The sequence below is a fragment of the Schistocerca cancellata genome, chromosome 3, assembly GCF_023864275.1.
Source record: "Schistocerca cancellata isolate TAMUIC-IGC-003103 chromosome 3, iqSchCanc2.1, whole genome shotgun sequence".
In the NCBI taxonomy this organism is placed as follows: Eukaryota; Metazoa; Arthropoda; class Insecta; order Orthoptera; family Acrididae; genus Schistocerca; species Schistocerca cancellata.
Window position 1 is genome coordinate 102,873,710 of NC_064628.1, and position 22,622 is coordinate 102,896,331.

General features: G+C 40.2%; 1 protein-coding gene across 1 annotated transcript in view; it reads right to left on the minus strand.

Moving 5' to 3' along the window:
* Positions 1-20,227, minus strand: part of LOC126177109 (wolframin) — a 55,777-nt gene extending 35,550 nt beyond the window's left edge. The window contains exons 1-4 of the mRNA XM_049924376.1: positions 20,139-20,227; positions 19,539-19,643; positions 19,345-19,464; positions 18,169-18,265 (exon numbers count right to left, since the gene is read on the minus strand). Coding sequence (XP_049780333.1) covers positions 18,169-18,265; positions 19,345-19,464; positions 19,539-19,643; positions 20,139-20,199 — 383 coding nt within the window. The 5' untranslated portion in view covers positions 20,200-20,227. The remainder of the gene's footprint in view (positions 1-18,168; positions 18,266-19,344; positions 19,465-19,538; positions 19,644-20,138) is intronic.
* Positions 20,228-22,622: the final 2,395 nt, after the last annotated feature.

Below are 22,622 nucleotides of genomic sequence, written 5' to 3' on the forward strand. Positions count from 1 at the left end.
AAGCTGCATGTGAGACTGTTTGGGCAAGACTCAGTATCAGTGTGGGCATGATAAAACATCTTGTGGAACTTTACTAAATGTCTTCTCTGAAAATTACCTAGAACAGATAGCTAGGAACCCCACTCATTATTGAAATATATTGGTTCTAATTGCAACAAATAGACCTGACCTCTTTGAGGATGTCCACATCGAAACTGATATCAGTGACGATGACGCGACTGTGGCAACAACGATTACCAAAGTATAAAGGACAACTAAAACAAGCACAAAGATATCAACATTTAGTAAACTATATAGAAAAACCAGTAGTGTCTTATCTCCATGCAGAACTTGATACTTTCAGCACCGATCAGGAGGATATAGAGGAACTCAGGCTTAGTTTTAAAAGAGTAGTTGTCCATGCACTGCATAGATGTGTGTCCAGCAGAACAGTTTGTACCGGGAGGGAATCTCCTTTGTATAGTCAATGTAAAGAAAGTTCTAAGGAAACAGGTTACTATACTGTTGGTGTAAAACAAAGTGTAGAGCTGCAGATAGAGAGATGCTGAATGAAACATGTTTGGCTGTCAAGACAGCAATGCATGATGCCTTCAATGACTACAATACCAGAATATTGTCAAATGACATTTCACAAAATCCAAAGAAATTCTGGTCATAGGTAAACCAAAGTTGGTGCCCAGTCCCTAGCAAATGAGACAGGAACTGAAATTGAGGGTAGCAAAGCAAAAAATGAAATGCTTTACTCCATTTTCAAATGTCCCTTTACAGAGGAAAACCCAGGAGAATTGCTGCAATTAATCCTCGTACCACTCAAAAGATGAGTGAGATATGTATTATTAGTGTCAGTGGTGTTGAGAAACAGCTGAAGTCATTAAAACCAAACAGTCCCTGATGAAGTCCCTGTCAGATTCTATACAGAATTTGTGGCTGTGTTAGACCCTCTTCTCACTATTATCTATCGTAGATTCCTTGAACAAAAAACTGTGCCCAGTTCTTGAAAAAAATCACAGGTCACACCCATCTACAAGACACGTAGCAGAAGTGATCCACAAAACTACCGTCCAACATCCTTGACATCAATTTGTTGAAGAATCTTAATACATGTTCTGAGCTCAAACATAATCAGGCATCTTGAAAATAGCCTCCAACCAGAATGATTTTCAAAAATGTTGATCATGTGAAACCAAACTCACACTTTTCTCAAATGACATACTGAAAGTTTTGGATCAAGGCAACAAAGTAGACGCAGTTTTTCTGATTTCCGAAAAGCATTTGACTCAGTTCCGCACCTATGCTTATTGTCAAAAAATATGATCAAATGGGCTACCATGTGAAGTTTGTGACTGGATTGAGGACTTTTTGGTAGGGAGGACACAGCATGTTGTCTCGAATGGAGAGTCATCGTTAAGATGTGGAAGTACTTTCAGGTGAGCCCCAGGGAAACGTGTTGGGACCCTTGCTCTTCATATAGTATATTAATGACCTTACAGACAATATTGATAATAAAATCAGGCTTTCTGCTGATCATGCAGTTATCTATAATGATGTACTATCTGAGAGAAGTTACATAAATATTCCACCAGATCTTGATAAGATTTAATTATTGTGTAGGGATTGGCCACTTGTTCTAAAGTTCAGAAATATAAAACTGTTCGCTTCACAAAAAACAAAAAGTATCCTACAACTATAATATCAATGGAATCTGCCAACTCATATAAATTTTGTTTAATTCATGACAGTGCCACAGAGACACTGAAGGAACTGAACTGAGACTCGTGAGGGCAGACAAACTATGAGAGTTATTTGAAAAGTTCTCGGAATCATTATGAGAGGTCAGTGCTAGCGCAACGAGTTGTTCACGTGATATTCATCGGACTGTTGCCTGTAAACACATGCCATGTCAGTGCTCTTTGAAGAGAGCTGTGGTGGTGATGTGGCTCTGTTGTTGTTCCCATGTAGTGATTTGTGGGGAGGGAAAAAATAAATAAATCGGGATTCGAACCATGATTAAGTACTTCGTAAAGAAAGGTATGAAAGCAAAGGACATTCATGCTGATTTCCAGAATACACTGGGGGACTCCGATCTTCAATATTCAACTGTTGCCAAGTGGACAAATGAATTTAAATTTGGTCGGGAGAGCTTACATGATGATCCCCGCAGTGGTCGGCCAAGATGTTTCACTGCTCCAGAAATCATTGCAAAAGTGAACAAAACGGTCATGGAGGATCATTAATTGAAAGTGCATGAAATTGTTCACACTTGCCAGATGTCATCTGAAGGTTATATCACAATTTAACTCAAGAATTAGAAATGAAAGAATTATCTGCAAGGGGGGGGGGGGGGGGGGGCACGACTCTTGACGCTGGATCAAAAATGCTTGAGAATGGACGTATCGGAACAATGTTTGGCCCGTTTTAGGAGAAACGAACACGATTGTTTGTGCCAGTTTGTGACCACAGATTAAACTTGGGTTCACTACTATACCCCAGAGACAAAACAACGGTCAAAACAGTGGAAACATGCTGATTCTCCGCCACCAAAGAAATTCCTTCAGCGGGAAAGGTCGTGGCATCAGTGTTATGGGATGCGAAGGGGATTCTATTTGTAGACTATCTCCCTACTGGACAAACCATTACTGGAAAATACTATGCTAACCTTCTGGACAAATTGCAACAAAAGATATGCGAAAAAAGGTCAGGTTAACAAGGAAGAAAGTCATCTTCCGTCAAGACAACGCACACCCGCACACATGTACTGTCGCCATGGCAAAATTACATGAACTAAGGTATGAATTGTTGCCTTATTCACTTGATATTGCTCCATCAGAATTCGATCTCTTCCCAAACATGTTTCTTAGTGGATGAAGATCCACTTCAAACTAAGAATTGATAGCCTGAGTTGACAACTCTTTTGCAGGGATGGAGGAAACTCATTTTCGAGATGGGATCAAGGCACTGGAACATCATTGGACCAAGTGCATTAATCTACAAGGAAACTACATTGAAAAATTAAAAAAAAATGTTCCAAGAACTTTTCAAACCACCCTCGTATCCCGAGGAAGACTACTAACAAAGTTTCAAGAACTAGCTTTAAATGATTACACTAGGGGTAGACTAGAACCCCCTATGTATTGCTCACACAGGGATTGTGAGGATAGGATTAGAATAATTACTGCATGCATAGTGGTATTCAAACACTCATTCTCCCCACATTCCATATGTGAATGGAACAGGAAGAAACCTAATAATTGGTACAATGGGATGTACCCTCTGCCCTTCACCTCATGGTGGTCTGCACAGTATAGATATAGATGTAGATGAAAGAATTTGCATTAAATTTGGCTTGGAAAATGAAATAAATTGCAGCACTGCATTCTAAGTGTTGACTGTGGGTTTTGACGAATCTACTATGATTAAGACAAGAGTTTATGACAGATATGAATGTTTCGAAGAAGGCTGAGAAGACGTTAAAGACAACGCCCTAGTACATCAATTATTGACAACAATGTGAAAGAAGTAAAGAAAATGGCTCTGGAAAATTGTTGAATCACTATCAGAGAGCTTGATGATGTCAGCATATCCTTTGGCTAAAGCCAAGCAATTTTTGTGGATGTTTTGGGCATGAAACATGTAGCAGCAAAGTTCGTTACAAAACTGTTGAATTTCTACCACCAATGACATCATGTAGACATTGTTTATGAAATGTTGACTGAAGTCAACAATGATCCAGAACTTCTAAAGAATGTTACAACAGGTGAAGAAACTTGGGCATATGGGTATGGCGTCGAAAGCAAGGCTGGATCGCCCCAATGGAAGGGACTTGAAGAGACAAGCCTGAAAAAAATTTGGAAAGTTCGATCACATGTGAATGTTTATCTCACTGTTTTCTCCGATTACAATGAGCTAGGCATCATGAATTCCTGCCTTATGGTGGTATGGTCAGTAAGCAACAACAAACTGAAGTTATACACCATTTGTGTGAAGCAATCTGAAGAAAACAACCAGAATTGTGACAAACGCTCCCGGAAATTGCATCACGATAATGCTTCAGCTCACACCTGAATGCTTGCTCACGAGTTTTTGGCAAGAAACAAAACAATTATGTTGCCTCAGCCATTATATTCACCAGACATGGTCCCTATGACTTCTTTCTATATCTGAGGCTGAAGAGAACCATGAAAGGATGTTGTTTTGCCATCACTGATTAGATTAAATTAGAATTGCTGAAGGAGTTGAATACCATAACGGAAAGTGAGTTCCAGAAGTGTTTGAAGATTGGAAAAAGCACTGGCACAAGTGTCTAATACACAAGGGTGATTACTTTGAAGGGGACAAAGTTTATGTTTATTTGTAAAGATTCTTTACAAAAAACAAAAGCTCCCATTACTTTTTGATCACATCTTGTATATTGTACAAAGAAACTTAATTTTCATTTACATCTTATCTGTTCAAATGGTTCTGAGCACTATGGGACTAAGGAGTAGAAAGGAAGTTGGCCTTGTCTTTTCAAAAGAACCTTCCTAGTATTTACCTTAATCGATTTAGGGAAACCATGAAAAATCATATGCCTGATTGAGAGTTAAATCACAATCCTCCCAAATGACAGTGTCAGCCGCTGCACAACCTTGCTCAGTCCAAATCTTCTAGACGAAGATTGTTAAGCTACTGCACACAGTCCACAGATTTCATGTAATGCTCACACTTTTAAAATTATGGACCGAGTGAAGTAGTCAGAGGTTGGGCTAGATGATAGGTTAATGTCCTAATGTTGCTGGCAACAGGATACAGCAGTCAGTGTACTGTGCAGATTCAACTGTTTATACAGCCTTGATGGAAGAGGTAATCACGAATGCAGAGGGTACCACAGTGTAAGTCTAAAGCACAAACTATTATCTTCCCATCCTTTTAGTTTGCAAGACTGCTGTCCAGCCAGATAGGCAGATTAATCCTGTAAAGAGTACAATTTCATTCATCAGATAGTGAAACTAATGTGCAGGTGACCTCGTTTAGTTTGCAAAGAACCATCTTTCCATTCCTGCATAAGTTAGATTTTGGTGGTTTTGAGAGTTTTTCAGAAGACCCCTTCTGCTGCAGCAAGCTGATGGCCTGCTGTGATTTGTTTTCTTGAAATGGTAATGTGAGTGCAGTGGCTCCCTGAACTGCACATTGTATGTGCTAACTGGAGTATCCACTGACACTGAATAACTGCCACAGATGTTGCAACTCTGCAGTTGTCCTTTCCCAAGCAACCTCAATGTGGCATCAAATTGTTGATGTTCATCCTACTTGTCTTAGTCTGTGTTCTTTTCCACAGCCATCGAAACTTTAACACTTTTGGTGCTCTGCCATCCTTCTGGGTATTTTGCAAGAGCTTATGATACAACATTGATATTCTTTTGTATGAGGAGTGAGACTGGCTGCCAATTATCGAAATGTTGAAAATAGATTTTGAAAAGGGTTCTGCCTCGAGCAAACAATTTTCTTCTTTTTCAACCATGTACATCTACATACACACATACTCCGCGAGTCACCATATGGTGCATGCCAGAGGATATCTTGTACTACTGCTAGCTGTTGCCTAATCAGTCCTACTCGCAGATGGAGAGAGAGGTCCAAACAAGTTTATATGCTTCTGTACAAACTATGATTTATCATACCTTGTTTTTGCAGCCCTTAAGCAAGATGTATGTCGGTGGCAGTAACATCGTTAGACTATATCTTATGGCAAATGCTGGTTCTCTAAACTTTCTCAACTGTGTTTTGTGAAAAGAATGTCTGCCAAACAGCAGGCCGAAAAAGTGCACACTGTCCTTAAAATTTAAATTGTTCACATCGTGAGCTCTGGTTGGTTAAAACTTCAAGGAGCACAATTGAAACTGACAAGTAATCTTCTCTGGTAAGAACCTAAAACTGCTTTAACTGGCCCAAGCTTCCAGTATCTTGATAATCAGGTGTAGTTGCCTCATTGTCACTATAAGTTCAGAGGAGGAGTAGAAGATCTTGAAATCATCCCCAAAGAGCACTGTTGAGGTGAGGAGCTGACCTCAGCATGGAGGACTCTGTTGTTCATAGGTGAGGTGAAGGTGCCGCCTCCTTGGCAGAACGTGGGTTACAGAGATGGTAAAGGTTGGATGTGCTTGGTGAGCCATTAATAAAACAGCCCAATTTACAATAGTGTTCTATTAAATTTAACATATAGACAATATTACAGCAGGAAAGAGGTGGCTGCCCCTCAACGACAGTGGTGGCACTCTGTGCACTGAGCACTGGGATCAGCAACAACCGGCCCAGGAGCAAGCAGAGCACATGCTGGGGCCCATGAAGCTGTCCCTCAAGTGTTTCATTTGCTTCTCACAGCAGCCCATCCAAGTCGAGATCACAGTGTACATTCAAATCGTAACATCCAGTGCGACTAATGACAAAGGTGTATGCCTGCACTGAGAAGTGATCAGCAATGATGGAAGCCTTAAGGAACTGATGTACTGTGACAGACGTGGTACGGCCCAGAATGGGCTTGAACATGCACCCCACTAGAGGTGACTGCCAGCAGGGGTTAATCACCCAGAGGGATACCCAATGATGCGAAGGTGCGTACATCCCCATCTCAGCCGGTTGCCTGCATCTGCTGCAGATGAAGTCCTTGGTGGACGACTGGATACTTCATTTGGTACTGCAGTAGTCTCACCTCAAAGCCAGTGGTTGGCATCATGTACACACATTGTTACAGTCACATACAGAGAACATCCACAAGCATCTGAAAGTGAGGGTCTGATTTGGCGGGTTGCAGGGTTGGTGGTGGTGGTGTATTTATGAGTGTCTGCTGGCCAGTACTCTCCAACCACAGCATCCACACCCCAGACGAGATGAACTGTAGCAGCTGGGGGATGATCACTGGGTGGCAATGACTTCATTTGTTCTGTTCTTCTTGTTTAGTCAGCTCCTAAAGGGGCTTAGCCGAAGCTCCAATACTGCCCAACTTCACCATTCAGAGGCACTGGTTAGCTTCTTCCACTTCAACTTCCTCATGAAGCACTTTTGGATTCTGAATACATGTCCTCGTGAAGTGGTGTCGGGGCTTCAGGATGATGCTCCTTCCCTCTGTATGATGCCATTTTGCTGAGCGTCACAAGTACAGTTGATCAAAACCAACAGGGTCATGGTGCAACACTCATTTTTACTTGAAGAAATCCTGCTTCCAGATTTGGACCTGTGTACATTTCTGGAAACAAAAATTTTAACATATTCTTTACAAATTGGTATAAAAATATTTTTCATCATCATCTTACACTGAAATCTTAGCATAAACCACATGGTTCATTGGCTATTCCTTAAGGATAAATGTCATTTGATAGTGTTAGCCCAATTCACTGGCAACAGATATGCTGGGTGCTTGACAGTTTGGGTGTTTTTCTGACTGAAGTAGACAGACTACAAGAAATAAGGTCAAAAACTGCAGCGGTACCAAAAACTGAGACACTCATGGTCATAAAAGTAAAATACTGCTAACTGTCATACTGCCAGAAATGCTGGGACATTTGCTCAGCAGTAATATAACCTTTCTGTGTGGCTATCAGTTCATCCATCAAATGGGGCTGTCTGGTTTTAAGGAGTTACTTGAGCAGTTTACTTTCCAAATTGGTGATATGTCTGATGGTTTTTCTGGGAAATAGAATGAGGGCTGTGTGAGATTCATTATGGTAGCTCTGAGACGAAGTTTAGTTTCCACTATATCACATTAATTAATATTCCACTATCATGTAATTTCTAGGCCTTTTAGTTCCCTTCAATTAACCTTGTTTGTAACACTTCACAATCATTATCTCCAGAGTAAATCCAATGCATTTGGAAGTTTGTGTGTGGCATTAGACCATTTCTGACACTGTCGCATCTGTTTTGACTACAAGTAACTATTTCACATGCACTCCATCTTGGTTGGACAGACACTCTTTCTCACATGTCTTTGATTGATTGATTTCTTTATTAATCCATGTAACAATTTACATTGTGTGGATTTCGTCAGCAAAATCATATACAATACAATATACCTACAATTACACACATAAAATTTGTATTTACACATTTTTGAGGTACCTTAAATTAGTTTTATATCCTTGTGTAATTTGTAATTTTCTTATAGTACTGTACAATTTTGATTTCATATTATAATTATTTCCTCATGTATTACAATGCAGGCTACTTTAATTACGCTACATGTTTTAATTCAGATGGTCCATTACTGCGTAATAACTTTTATTTAATAAAAAAAATTTTAGTTTTGTTTTGAACTGTCCGATTGTGTCAATATCTTATTTTTTGGGGTAATTTATTATATAATTTAACAGCATTGTACAACAAGCTCTGCTGAGTTTTAACTTTATTTTTCCTCTCTAGATGCAGATTGTATTGGTTTCTAGTTGTCTTTCAGCTATGGGAGTCTCAAGTTACTATATGCCCATCCTAACAATTATTTCCAACAAAACAATCATCATTTCTACACAAAACAAAATACAACTACTAACGCTGATTCTTGATACTCCGCACAACCTCTAGCAAATCCACCACGTGCTGTAAATCCTACAAATCCATTACTAACCACACAACTGCTTAATGGCACAGATTGTTGTCCTCAGAGGTAGCACCATCCAGAGGAAAGGAATCTGCTTCACTCTCCCACCCACTTCTCATGGATGGATGTACATGGTTCGGCATCAAACGGTCCCTGTTACCATAGCATACTTCTATCCAACTATACACTATACCACCTATGAATTCCATTAAATGAAACCATAGCAACAAATGTAAAATAAACCACATATATTAAGAAATTATTATTACTCCACTGAACTAGGATAATGATATAGCCATAACATGTTTTATGGCAAAGCTGTTTTGTGTGCCTTGTAAAACTTTACTCACTGGCACAACATGAGTGACTGCACAAGTATGTCCTTTGCGCTATCTTCTGTTCCATCCTTTTCTTCACGGCTTTCACCTCCTTTGTCTTAAGATGATACTACAATAGCAAAAATAGCTACAGGGATAGTTGTTGGTGCCTTTTTCAATCCCTCAAATGCAGACTGATTCAACTGTCCACTGAAATGTCACACCCTTTAACAAATGTGTTAATAGTCTGACAATGTCAGCAAACCCTTTGATGAATTTCCTATTGCATAACCCTAAAAATTACTGCAGTTGCTTTGCAGTTTGTGGTGGCAAGCATCACAAACTGCTTGCATCCAGAACCATCTTCATGCCGTTGTGGACAATTACATGGTGTAAATAGCTCGCTTCTGCCAATACCAAATTACACTTTTCAGTATTTAATGTTAAGCATGCTGAAAACATCTTTTAAAACATTTCTTCCAACTCCTGCATGTACACCTTCAGATCCTTTTGTTCTTTTAAAAAAGAGCAAACATTAGCATGGTTTTAATCCCTTCAACAATCCATTCAGTAATCCCTGAAATGTAGCCAATAAGTCCAAAAGGCACTCATTGATATTGGTAATGCCCTTATGGTACAGTAAATGTGGTTTTTGGCAGGTCCTCTGGCACTAGTCATAACTGGTGATAAAGTTTCAAATCCACTGTTGAAAAATACTTGCACTGACACAGGTTGTCCAATGTTCCCATGATGTTGAGAATCGGATGTGCATCCATCACAATTCTAGCATAAATACACCCCCCCTACACACACACACACACACACACACACACACACACACACACACACACACACACACACACCAGCGCGCGCGTGACTGCAGTCTCTGGCAACCAGCATCTCTGCTATATGGTGCTACTTTCCTTTTCATAATATTGATAAATAATTGCAACAGAACCTGTATTTTCTCATCCAATTCAATGATTTTTTGGGTACTATGACATGTGTTCACTGGGGCTATCGCTCTGTTCAATAATGCCGTATTCTATACGGTTTCTTATAGACAGGAGGATTACCCCCAGTGGGATCCTGGGTTGAGTTGCGGATGACACTGCCAATGTCTACGGAGTGAACAAATCTGTTAACTGTGTTAATAGTACCTCTATGGCTATCCTATCTTTTCTTTTCAAATGTTGTACTTTTTCATGTAATGCAGATGCACTGATACATTGTTTTGGCAAAGGTGCACACCTGACCTGTCTAAATCCTCCTCCTCCTCCTCCTCCTTCAGGACATCCAAATTGTCACCAACCTCTTCGGCAAAACAATTTCATCAGTGCCAAAATTATCCACATTAACCAGAACCATGTATCCTCCATTCATTTTCTGCCTACATAGAAAGCAATGTGATATCTCCAAGTCAATGATGCATTCCAATAAGTGTATAGCACACAAAGTGTCACTCAGTAAATCTGTACCTATGCTTCCCCAGAGTACTTTTCCCATGCACTCAGATGTACTGAATGTTAATGATTGTGCATGCATTTCTTTTATGATGAAAAGTAGGCTGAAGCTTAAGAGACTAGTGAGAAAGAATCAATGCACAAAGAAGCGGGATACAGAAGTGCTACGAAATGAAGAGATATGCTATCTGAGGCTATAAATACTGTGGTAATGAATAACTCAGTAGGCAGTTCAGTTCAAGAGGAATAGCCACCTCTAAAAAGGGCAATGACATAAGGTGGAGAGAAAAACATAAACACAAGGAAGGTAACTGCGAAGACACCATGGGTAATAGAAGAAATACTTCAGTTGACTGATAAAAGAATGAAGTACAAATATGTTCAGGGAAATTCAGGAGTGCAGGAATGAAATAAATGGGAAGTGAAGGGAAGCTAAGGTGAAATTACTGAATGAAAAATGTGAAGAAATCGATAATGAAATGACTGTCGGTAGGACTGGCTCAGCATATAAAAAAGTCAAAACAACCTTAAGTGAGATTAAAAGCAAGGGCGGTAATGTTAAGAATGAAATGGAAATTTTACTGTCAAATGCAGAGGAGAGAGTGGATAGCTGGAAAGGGTACACCGAGAGCCTCTATGAGGGGGGAGGACTTATCTGATTATGCAATAGAAGAAGAAATAGGAGTAGATATGGAAGAGATAGGAGATCCAGTATTAGAATCATAATTTAAAAGACATTTGGAACACTTAAAATCAAATAAGGCAGAAGGGATAGATAACATTCCATCAGAATTTCTAAAATCATAGGAGGAAATGGCAAAAAAATGATTATTTACATTGGTGCGTAGAATGTATGAGACTGGTGACATACCACCAAACTTTCAGAAAAACATCTCTCACACAATTCCCGAGATTGCAAAAGCCAACAAGTGCTAGAATTATCACGCAATCAGCTTAACCGCTCATGCATTCAAGTTGCTGACAAGAACAATATACCGAAGAATGGAAAAGAAAATTTAGGATATGTTACATAACAAACAGTTTGGCTTCAGGAAAGGTAAAGGCACGAGAGTGGCAATTCTGACATCGCGTTTGATAACGGAAACAAGACTGAAGAAAAATCAAGAAACATCACAGGATTTGTCGACCTGAAAAAGTATTCAACAATGTGAAATGGTGCAAGATGTTTGAAAGCCTGATAAAAATATGGGTAAGCTATAGGGATAGATGGGTAGTAATCAATATGTATAAGAACCAAGTGGGAACAATATGAGCGGAAGACTGAAAATGAAGTGCGCGGATTAAAAAGGGGGTAAGACAGGGATATAATCTTTTGCCCATGCTGTTCAATCTGTACATCAAACAAGCAGTGACTGAAATAAAAGAAAAGTTCAAGAGTGGGACTAAAATTCAAGGTGAAAGGATGTGAAGATATGCTGATGACATTGTTATTCTCAACGAAAGTGAAGAAGAATTACAGGATCCAGTGAATGGAATGAACATTCCAACAGCAGCAAGGAACTTATCATAATTGTTAGCCATGTAGCAGATGAGTTAAGGAATTCTGCTACCTAGGCAGCAAAATACCCATGATGGACAAAAAAGATGATGTAAAAATCAGACTAGCACTGGCAAGAATGGTGTTCCTTACCAAAAGAAGTCTGCAAGTACCAAACAAAGGCCTAATTTGAGGAAGATATTTCTGAGAATGTACGTTTGGAGCACAGCATTGTTTGGCAGTGAGACGTGGACTTTGCCAAATCGGAACAAAATAGAATAGAAGCATTAGCAATGTAGTGTTACAGATTAATGTTCAAAAGTACGTGGATCAATAATGTAAGGAATGAGGAGGTTCTCCTTAGAATCAGCGAGGAAAGGAATGAATGGAAAATACTAATAAGAGGGGACAGGGTGCTAGGACATCTGTTAAGACATCAGGGAATAAATTTCTTGGCACTAGAGGGTTCCATATAGAATAAAAACTGTAGAGGACAACAGAAATTGTCATACATCCAGCAATTCAGTGATGACATAGGTTGCAAGTGCTACTCTGAGATGAAAAGGTTTGTACAGGAGAGGAATTCGTGGTGGGCCGCATCAAACCAGTCAGAAGACTGGTGATTTAAAAAAAAAAATCTGTATCTTAATTAGTTCTATCTTCATGCTAGAACTTTTCACCAGAGTACCATTGTGGTGCTCTCTCTCAGCTGGAACAACATTCCACTTGTTCGACAATGTGCTGCAAATGATCAATTTTTAAGTGATGCTTATTCAAGAAATCCAACCCTAGGCTCACTCAGAAACCCTCACTGACATGCAGCAACTTTTCCACACGCTCTCAAAAATTTCTTGCTCCAGTACAAACATTGAAAACCATCAGACCCATTGATGTCACTTCATTGTCCCCTACTATACGCATTCTGTGAGAGTGCACAAGCAATGTCAAACACTCGCACCACATCACTTTCAGTCGAATCACATTACTCATGGTCCATCCCTCATTATCAGTAGGCTGTTAGTAGGCATCATTGATCTTGTGGGAGGAAGCGTTGGAATTTTTGAAAGCACTGTGCGATGATGAACAAAACATTATCAAGAACCCAGTAGGCATGTTGGGAACTGGACTTTGGCGTGTAACAACACTTGTTCACAATAATGAAACTTAACACATCATGGCTAAATCTTTTTTAAACGCGGTGCAGTTGAAACATTCTACTGCATTTCCTGTGTCGGTGGATATGGTTTAGTGCTGGCTTCAGGAGGCCCAGCTACTTAGCAAATGAGCGACCCTCAAAGAGAGGCTCTGTGATGATAATCAAATCTATCAATTAGGGTTTCCCAAAGACAATGTCAATAGTGACTGGCAGAACATGACATTTTCTGATGAATGGTTTGTGAATGAAAGGTGGCACTCCTGTCTAAGTGAACCCTACCCCATCCTTCCCACAAAGGGAAAATCTGTGGCAGTAATGGGAACTGAACCCTGCTTCTCCATACAGCATACTCACTGTCCACTCAGCTATGGAGGCAGAAATATTTAACATCTAGTTTGCCAAAAAGAGTTTGCTAATCCAGTACCTGTCTTTATTTAGTGCTGTACTGTGTGTTTCAGTTTTATCCATAATGTTTACACCAATTTCAGATGGAATCTGACCTCCCATGTTATATGCTGTTCCAGTGTATTGACAAGCACTGGGACAAAGACCAAAATCGCAAGAGCAAAGAAGGCAGTGAGACGATGTAAGCCAGTAGCCCGCTGACAAGGATAGCACTATGACAGGAGCACCGTCTAACCAAAGAGAATATAAGCACCGCTCCTGCCGGCCTCGGCCGGATAGTACCAGACGGAGACTAGCAGGCGCAGTGTATTAGCACAGTACTAGCTGAGAGCACTATGACAGCAGTGACATGTGATCCATATCAATTGCTTACATGGACCTTGTATACAGCAAAGGACTGATTGTTTGCATGTTGCCCATCGCTTGCAACACCACTGTAAATTCAAAGCTAAGTATTGTCAATCTTCTTATTTGTAATAAAAACTATTAATGTGATTTGCTTGAATTGTTGAATAGCATTCAGAGAACACAGCATCCTTTAGGCACCCTATATGAGACGAATGGGTAGGACCCTACATATCCCATCTACAGAATGTGGCTGTGCAATGGTTAGCTGAGTGGTCTCATTTCTGGCAGGAGTCGTGTTAATACCCTGAACCAGCCACACTGGTTTAGTCTTTCTGTATTTCCCTTATATCAATTGAGGTGAATGCTGAGATGTTTCCTTTCTGTTCTTAACCTATTTCAAGTTGACCTCGTAAACAAGGCATTAAACTCTGACCTTCCTTGTTGAGTCGCATTTGTAAGTAGTTCCTCAACCTTCAAGTTTAAAACTGGCATGCCTGGCTCGTCATGATATAAGCTCAGGCCCAACAGAGTTCAATGTGAATTACACATTAACTTACAATATATAGAACGCATGTTTATTCTGTTCACTGTAAGTATGTGACATGTGAATGGGAATCCAGCAACCGGCCTACTGAACTGAAGTGGAAAAGTTTCCTACAGTTACTATACATGCAATATAACTTTGCACTTTTGCAGGGGATATTGGGAACATACCCACATGATTGCTGCCTGGTTTACAGGCTGCCATGGGGGATGAAACATAGAGGGGAAAATGGATTCTGAAAACATCAATCATATGAAACCCAAATCCCACATCTCTCACATGACAAGCTTAAAGATTTTGATTAAGGCACTCAAGTAGACGAAGTATTTCTCGATTTCTGAAAAGAATTTGACTCAGTACCATACCTTTCCAATATGGCAGGCAGCCCAATGCAATCAAAATTGATTCATAATGCCTACTGCAATGCTACAGCATGTGGTACTGTTTAATAGCTAAGTTTGGCAAAGGGCAGAAACATTCCGTACTAGCCTGAAGTCATACAGCTTCCACTGATTCCATAGTTTCCTGAGAAGTGCAATGTTATATTGCACACATAGTGCATCTACATCAATACTCTGCAAACCACTCAAATACACAGAACAGGATATTTTCCATTGTACCACATACAATAGCTTCTTCCCATTCAATTCACATAAGGCGTGCAAGAGGAATGATTGTTTAAAAGCTTTTGTGTGTGCTGAAATTAGCCAGCTTATGTTCTCATCCCTACAGGACCGATAATAAGAAGTTTTAGTATATTCCTAGATTCATCATTTAAAGCAGGCTCTTTAAACTCTGTAAGTAGACTTTCTCAGCATAATTTGCATCTATTTTAAAGTGTCATTTTTCCCTCACTCTGTTCACAAGCGGAACAGGAAAGGAAATCACTAGCAGTGCACAAGGTACCCTCAGTGATTTACCACACAGTGGATTGTGGAGCGCACACGCACACGCGCACGCACATGCGCACGCGCACACACACACACACACACACACACACACACACACACACACACACACACACACACACACACACACTGTTAGGGAATTCAGACCTGGACTGGTTTAGTTCTCATCCTGTTGCAACTTTGCTACACTAGCTACTACTGTACATATTTACATTAGCAGCAGCACAACACTTGCTTTACTGCACAACCTATTACATCCTCACCATAGTAAGTAAACTTTCCTGATAGTATTCCCATCCATCCTCAGCAACATAACACCTCTTATCAGAAGCCACATTAGTACTTCCCTGAAAAATACTGTGATTAATGCCAGACTGGGAATAGGTGAAAATGTGGTAATGCACCAATAGACATAGGCTTGTGCTGTGCTACGGATCTCATTCTATCACCAGAAATGTCATTTAACCAAAGTAGCTTACCTTGACACATTCACTGGCTTTCTTAACTTACACAAAATAACCCAATCCTTGACATCGATTTGCTGTAAAATCTTAGAACATCCTACTTGCCAAGCAGCATGGATTCTGAAAACATCAATCATATGAAACCCAAATCCCACATCTCTCACATGACCAGCTTAAAGATTTTGATTAAGGCACTCAAGTAGACGAAGTATTTCTCGATTTCTGAAAAGAATCTGACTCAGTACCATACCGTTGCTTATTGTCAAAGTACAATCCTATGGGGTACCATGTGAAATTTGTGACTGGACTGAGGATTTTTTGGTACAATAGATGCACAGCATGTTATGTTGGATGGAGAGTCATCATCAGATGAAGTAACTTCAGATGTGTCCCAGTGAAGTGTATTGGGATCCTTACTGTTCGTGTTGTACATCAATGACCTTGCAGACAATATTAACAGTAACCTCACTTCTTGCAGATAATGCAGTTACTTGTGATGAAGTAACATCTGAAAAGAAGCTGCATAAATATTAAGTCATATCTTGTTAAGATTTCAAAGTGGCACAGAGATTGGCAATTTGCTTTAAATGTTCAAAAATGTAAAATTGTGCACCTCACAAAATGAAAAAAAAAAAAATATGTAGTACCCCTATGACTATAATTTCAATGAGTCACTGTTGGAATTGACCACCTCAGACAAATACCTGGGTGCAATATTTTCTAGGGATATGAAATGGTATGGCCACATTACCTCAGTCATGGGTAAAACAGGTGGTAGTTTTCAGTTTATTGGTAGAATACTGGGGAAGTACAATCAGCCTACAAAGAACATTGCTTCCAAGCAACTTACATGACCCAAATAGGACTAACAGTGGATACTGAATGCATACAAAGAAGGGCAGCAAGACTGGTCACAGGTTTGTTTGATCTGTGGGAGAGTGTCACAGAGATACTGAAGAAACTGAACTGGAAGGCTCTTGAAGACAGACAAACTATCCCAAGAAAGTCTATTAATAAAGTTTCAAGAACTGGCTTTAACTTACATATCTAGGACTGTATTACAAGCCCATATGTATAGCTCATATAGTATGAGATCAGAATAATTACGGCATGCACAGATGCATTCAAATAATCCTTCCTGAGCTCCATATGTGAAGAAACACTATTAAGTGGTACAATGGTACATACCCTCTGCCATGCATTTCACAGCAGTTTGCGGAGTATAGCTATAGAGAGCCAAACTATAACTTCCAACCTAACCTTGTCTGTCTACACTACAGTTTCCTCCTCCCCCCCTCCCCCCACCCACTCTGCAACTTCATAAAAAGAAAAGTCTTACAGGTCTATTACACAACTCAATTCAAAACAATGTTTGTATCAGTGGATCATCACCTCTATTAGACCTATATAGGTCTAATGAAGAACAGAATCTAAACCACTAGCCACTTAAAAAAGTGGCATATTATAAACAAAATTTATAACCATCATCGGGTCGACAGAAGCATCTGATCCCACGCGTCGGCTTTGACCCGTGACATAAGGGTGTTGTGTGTGACGTCATGACGATGCGGAGTTTGGTTTGGAGTGTGGCATATTTGTAGATGTCGTGCTTTCTGGTGGTATGTTCAGGGTTTTCGTTTTTGTGGTGCAATGGGCTCAGTTTGCTTTTGCTCATTATCAAGAATTGTTACAGTGTCGGCCGTGTTTGTAGTGGAAGTCGTTTCAGCGAGTTAACGATTTTGTCATATGGTAATTTTAGTAAAATTAATCGGTTGTTGTTTTTCTTCAGGAATGGATATGACGGATAAAATTAACACTGCGCAGGTCAAGGGAAGTGTCCGATCCCAATGTGTGACTGTACATGTTGGTATTGGTATTGGGAGATGTTTTTGGGCTATATAGGCCAAGGGAAGTGTTTGATCCTAATTTATGGGATCGGAAGCTGCTATTGAGCTATATAGGTCAAGGGAAGTGTCCGATTCCATATGATATTGTGTTTAGTGGTATTTGGGGAGTTTTGTGATGTCGGTTTTTTTCGTCGTTTTGTATGGGGGTGGGTGTCTAAATTTGTTTATATTTAGTTTGCCCCCACCCAAAAACAACCTATTTCCCGCACTTGTCGCGTTAGTGTCACTAGGCTTTTTTCGAAAGTGTGTGTGTGTTTGTTTTTCGATGTATTTTCGTCCTCATAATGTGTACGTAACGACTTTATACGTGCCACATTGGAATCTTGGTTTATGGTCGTTTCTGCCATATTTGTGACGTCATGGGTCAAAGCAGACGGGCGGGATCGGACGCTTCCGTATTTCCCCATCATCTACATCTTAAACACACAAACGAAAACAATGCAGACACTTATGAATATAGTCACAATAGAAAGACTACTGATGACATGTGGTGTTCACTAGTCCTGCCAGACTTCTCTAACAATAATTCAACTAATATATACTTGAAAAAACAACTGCTAACTAAATTGGTATAGTGATTCAAGTTACTAACCTAGAGAACATTTCCCTTGCAGCTTTTCGGGCCAGCTTTTCTTCCTGGGACATATTTAAACACGATTTCACATCCAAGTAATTATGTTCCGTAATACCTGGAAAGGACGAAACTCAAATTCAATCTTGATGGAAAACTTAATATGTTATCTAGTCAGTAATGGAATTAACTGTTGCATGAACGTATACAGAGCACAAGAAAAATGGGTATTGAATGAGTAATGTGAAAATTCTACCTACACGTATTTTTATAAACACTGTTGACACTAAGCACTGAAAAACGTATGAAATCAACAGGGCAGCAGCTAAATGGACAACTATCCTACTTATCGATAATTGCTGATTGAGGAATTTAGGGGAAGGCACGATATTCCCTATCGTTGCCTAAAACAAAGGTTTCACATCCTGTATATCCTTCATAAGCTCATACATACTAGTAACAGGCACAAATCTCCATGGGAACTCAGCATCTTCACGATCAGTGTCACTTGTGATGGAGAACTACTCCAGTAATTAACATCACCAAAAATACAAGGGCATAATAATGTGTTTCAGTGTTGCCTTTAACTAACTAACCCCGTCTGAACAGACCTTGGAAGGCCCAACGGTACCGACCGGCCGCCATGTCATCCTCAGCCCTTAGGCATCACTGGATGAAGATATGGAGGGGCATGTGGTCAGCACACCACTCTCGCAGCCGTATGTCAGTTTACGAAACCGGAGCCACTACCTCAATCAAGTAGCTCCTCAGTTTGCCTCACAAGGACCGAGGGCACCTCACTTGCCAACAGTGCTCAGCAGCCCGGATGGTCACCCATCCAAGTGCTGCGCCGGCCCGACAGCACTTAACTTCGGTGGTCTGACGGGAACCAGTGTTACCACTGCAGCAAGGTCTTTGGCAGTGTTGCCTTTAACTGCAAAATTTCACAAACTGGTATGATTGTGTCTTTGTATACGCTGTAAACAAAAACTCAATCTTACATTTCTGTATACAGATACAACTGTCAATAGTCCATTCCTCATATTCATATATACAATACTCCAACTTAATATCACTGCAAAACAGTGACCAAAAAATACATGAATACGTTTAATCAACACACAGTACACCCAACTTATTGCATGCAATATTTCCTTTATCTCAACCAGATTCAGGTATTACACTCTGGCTGCTTACCTTGTCCCGTCCGTAAGCAATGTCTCAAAATTTCAGTGGCTTCTGTGTTTCCTTGTTCTGATGCTTTAATCAGCCAGTACACTCCCAGTTTCTCATTCTCTTCTTTATCAGCATCAAGTTCTACAAGAAAGAAGAAATTATAACACAGATACAAACCAAATTTATCGGAAGCTGCAGTGCAAGAATAGCTTTACCTGATGTCTCTTCAAGCAGCTGTTTTGCCAACACAACCTGCGATTCTGGACAACCATCTTCGGCCAACTGCGTTCGAAGTTTACGTAATGAACCTCTTGGGCCATCTGCGGACAGAACTCTTTCCTTAACATTATTTATTAATTTACACCATCACGACACTTACACTTTCATTTACGACGAAAACAACTGGATTTAGGCACAAAACAGCTCTAATCGGGAAGGTCAAATTTATTTGCAACTTCACTGATGTTATGGCAATTATTCGTAAATGCTATTTACAATACAATTTAAAATGAAGTAAATGTGTGAGCACACCAATCCAAACATTTTTATACATTGACCATGGCTTCTTGTCACCTCCAATTTAGCGCTCTTGATCACAAACTGCAATAGGAGTTGACGGGCATAACGACACTGTTCTTTCCGCTGTTATTCTAATATATCTGTTGGTTTATTTACTTCTAGCGGATTTTGAATTGATAAGGAAATAATTCCAAAATTAATATTTCACGTGAAAAGACATATTACAATACCATATTTCAACTGAGTAACTAACAATGATTGGTTTTTCAAAAACAACTACAAGTAGTGACACATACCATGCAAAGTCCACTGTTTCCTGCCGGACGATCTGACAGGTGTGGGTACCAGCCCAGCCATAACAAACAAATACAAACCTTGCGCCAAAGAGATGGGGTGCGAAGTTACATATTCATACTCTGAAAGAAGTCCAGAGATGATCATTCCCGAGGATCAGTCGAGCGCACGCTAAGTAGAAAGACGAGATATAGTAAGCTACAGGAAAATGTTCGCTGACTGAAAAATAGAAAATTGCAAGCTCTTCTATTATAGTAGTGTCAGTCATGCAAAATTCAACGGAGTCCAGCACAATATGAGAAAATTATGTACATAAAATATGAAATAAAATTTGGCTGACTAAATTCAGCACAAAGTGTATGACACTTATTGCCTAACAAATGGATTTCTTATGCTTATCTCGACAAATTCATCAGTCACTTTGTGGTCTGATCGACTGTAGAAAAAAAGTGCAGTCAGGTAGGAGTGGACATTCACAGGCATGCCATACCTGTTGTCAAAAACAAATGTGAAACGGTTTGTTGGTGAGTCTGCTGTGGCAGTTAAAGATCGCAAAACGAAGGCCGAAGTTTTAAATTTCACGTTCAAGAAATCGTTCACACAGCAGATTCGTGCAAACAGTCTGTCACTACACCAGCGGACGACATAGTAATAAGCGTCCCTTGCATGGAGAAACAAGTGAAAGATCTGATAGTAAATAAATCACCATGTCCAGATGGAATTCCAGTTCAAATTTACAAAGAGTGCTCTACAGCATTGACCCCTTAGCTGGCTTGCATTTATCGTGAATCTCTCATCCAGCACGAAGTCCCAAGCGACTGTAAAAAGGCGCAGGTGACTCCAGTACATAAGAAGGGTAAAAGAACGGATCCGCAAAATTACAAACCGGTATTCCTAACTTCTTTTTGCTGCCGAATCCTCGATTATATTCTCAGTTCGAATACGATGAATTTTATCGAGACTGAGGAGCTTATGTCCACGAATCAGCATCGTTTTAGAAAGCAGCGCTCGTGCGAAACTCAGATTGTCCTTTTCTCACATGATATACTGTGAACTATGCATGAAGGGCAACCAGCAGATCCTATATTTCAAGATTTCTGGAGACATTTGACAGGGTGTCTCGCTGCAGGCTGTTAACAAACGTACAAGCATATGAAACAAGTTCGCAGATATGTGAGTGGCTCGAAGAATTCTTAAATAATAGAATCCAGTGTGTTGTCCTCAATGGTGAGTGTTCATCAGCAACAAGGGTACTGTCAGGAGTGCTCCGTGGAAATATGATAGGACTGCTGTTGTTCTCTATACACATAAATGATTTGGTGGACAGGATGGGCAGCAATTTGTGGTTCTTTGCTGATGGTGCTGTGGTGTACGGTAAGGTGGAGTATTTGAGTGACTGTAGGAAGATACAAGACAAACTTACAAGGGGACCATCAAAAGTGTAAATAACGGATTTTGATGGTTCTCGGACATGCCCTCAGTATGAGGCTATGCGCCATTTTTTTCTTTTTTTTTTTTTTTTTGCTCGTAACGTCTGCCATCTTCTAACCAAGTGAGCGTGGCACAGCAGTTAAGGTCTACAGTTACCACACTGGAGGTACCGTGTTCGGGTCCTTTCCGTGTTTCTGCTTTCTTTAAAATCAGAATAGTTCGACATTTTTCCATTTTATTTTACAGAATATCAACAAACAGTGTACATTCTGTGCAATTATTAAGAAGTTTAAATTGTGTAGGCTCCATCAAACAGAAAGCGGACTGTCTGCGCGGACATGCCGTCCGAACTCTGTGTATTGTAACAGTGTATCGCCCTGGTCACCGCCTTTTATTTGGCTACAGCGATATAATTTCATAATACACAGAGTTCGCACGGACAGTCCTGTGTGTTTTATGAACACGTATCGCCATTGTCAAACAAACGACGGTGACCTAGCCCCGAAACCGCTAGTTTGGATTTGTTTTCAACGTCCGTTGCTCGCAACGCGTTGTTAATGCTGTGCGTGTTCGAAGAATGTTGTGAAATGGACGACCCAAGTGTGTCTACAGAAGATCAGCCAGAAGAAGATACATCAGAGGTAGAGGAGTTGAATGAACAATCGAGAGGTGAAATCATAACGCCATCAAATAAGGCGAAAAGTTGCCTCGTGATTTAAATCTTGTAACAAATACACCGCCCAGCACGGTCTCTGCTAATTCAATTGCAAATGGCAATGAGATATGTGTCGCAATACGAGACCTGTTGGCCCACAGACGAATCATTGACAGCGATGAATTAATAAACATCAATGAAGAAGACGAGGTCCACGAACATGAAGTAGTGAGCATCACTTTTCTGTGGATAGTTTCCTTCTTGCGGACGAATCGACATAATATAAAACTATTTACTTTGCAGTATACGGGAGTAGAGGGAGATGGCGATTTCGTCGCCGACGAATTCGCACATGAACCAGCAGATTATGTGCCTCTTCCTACAAAGAACGAGCAGTAGC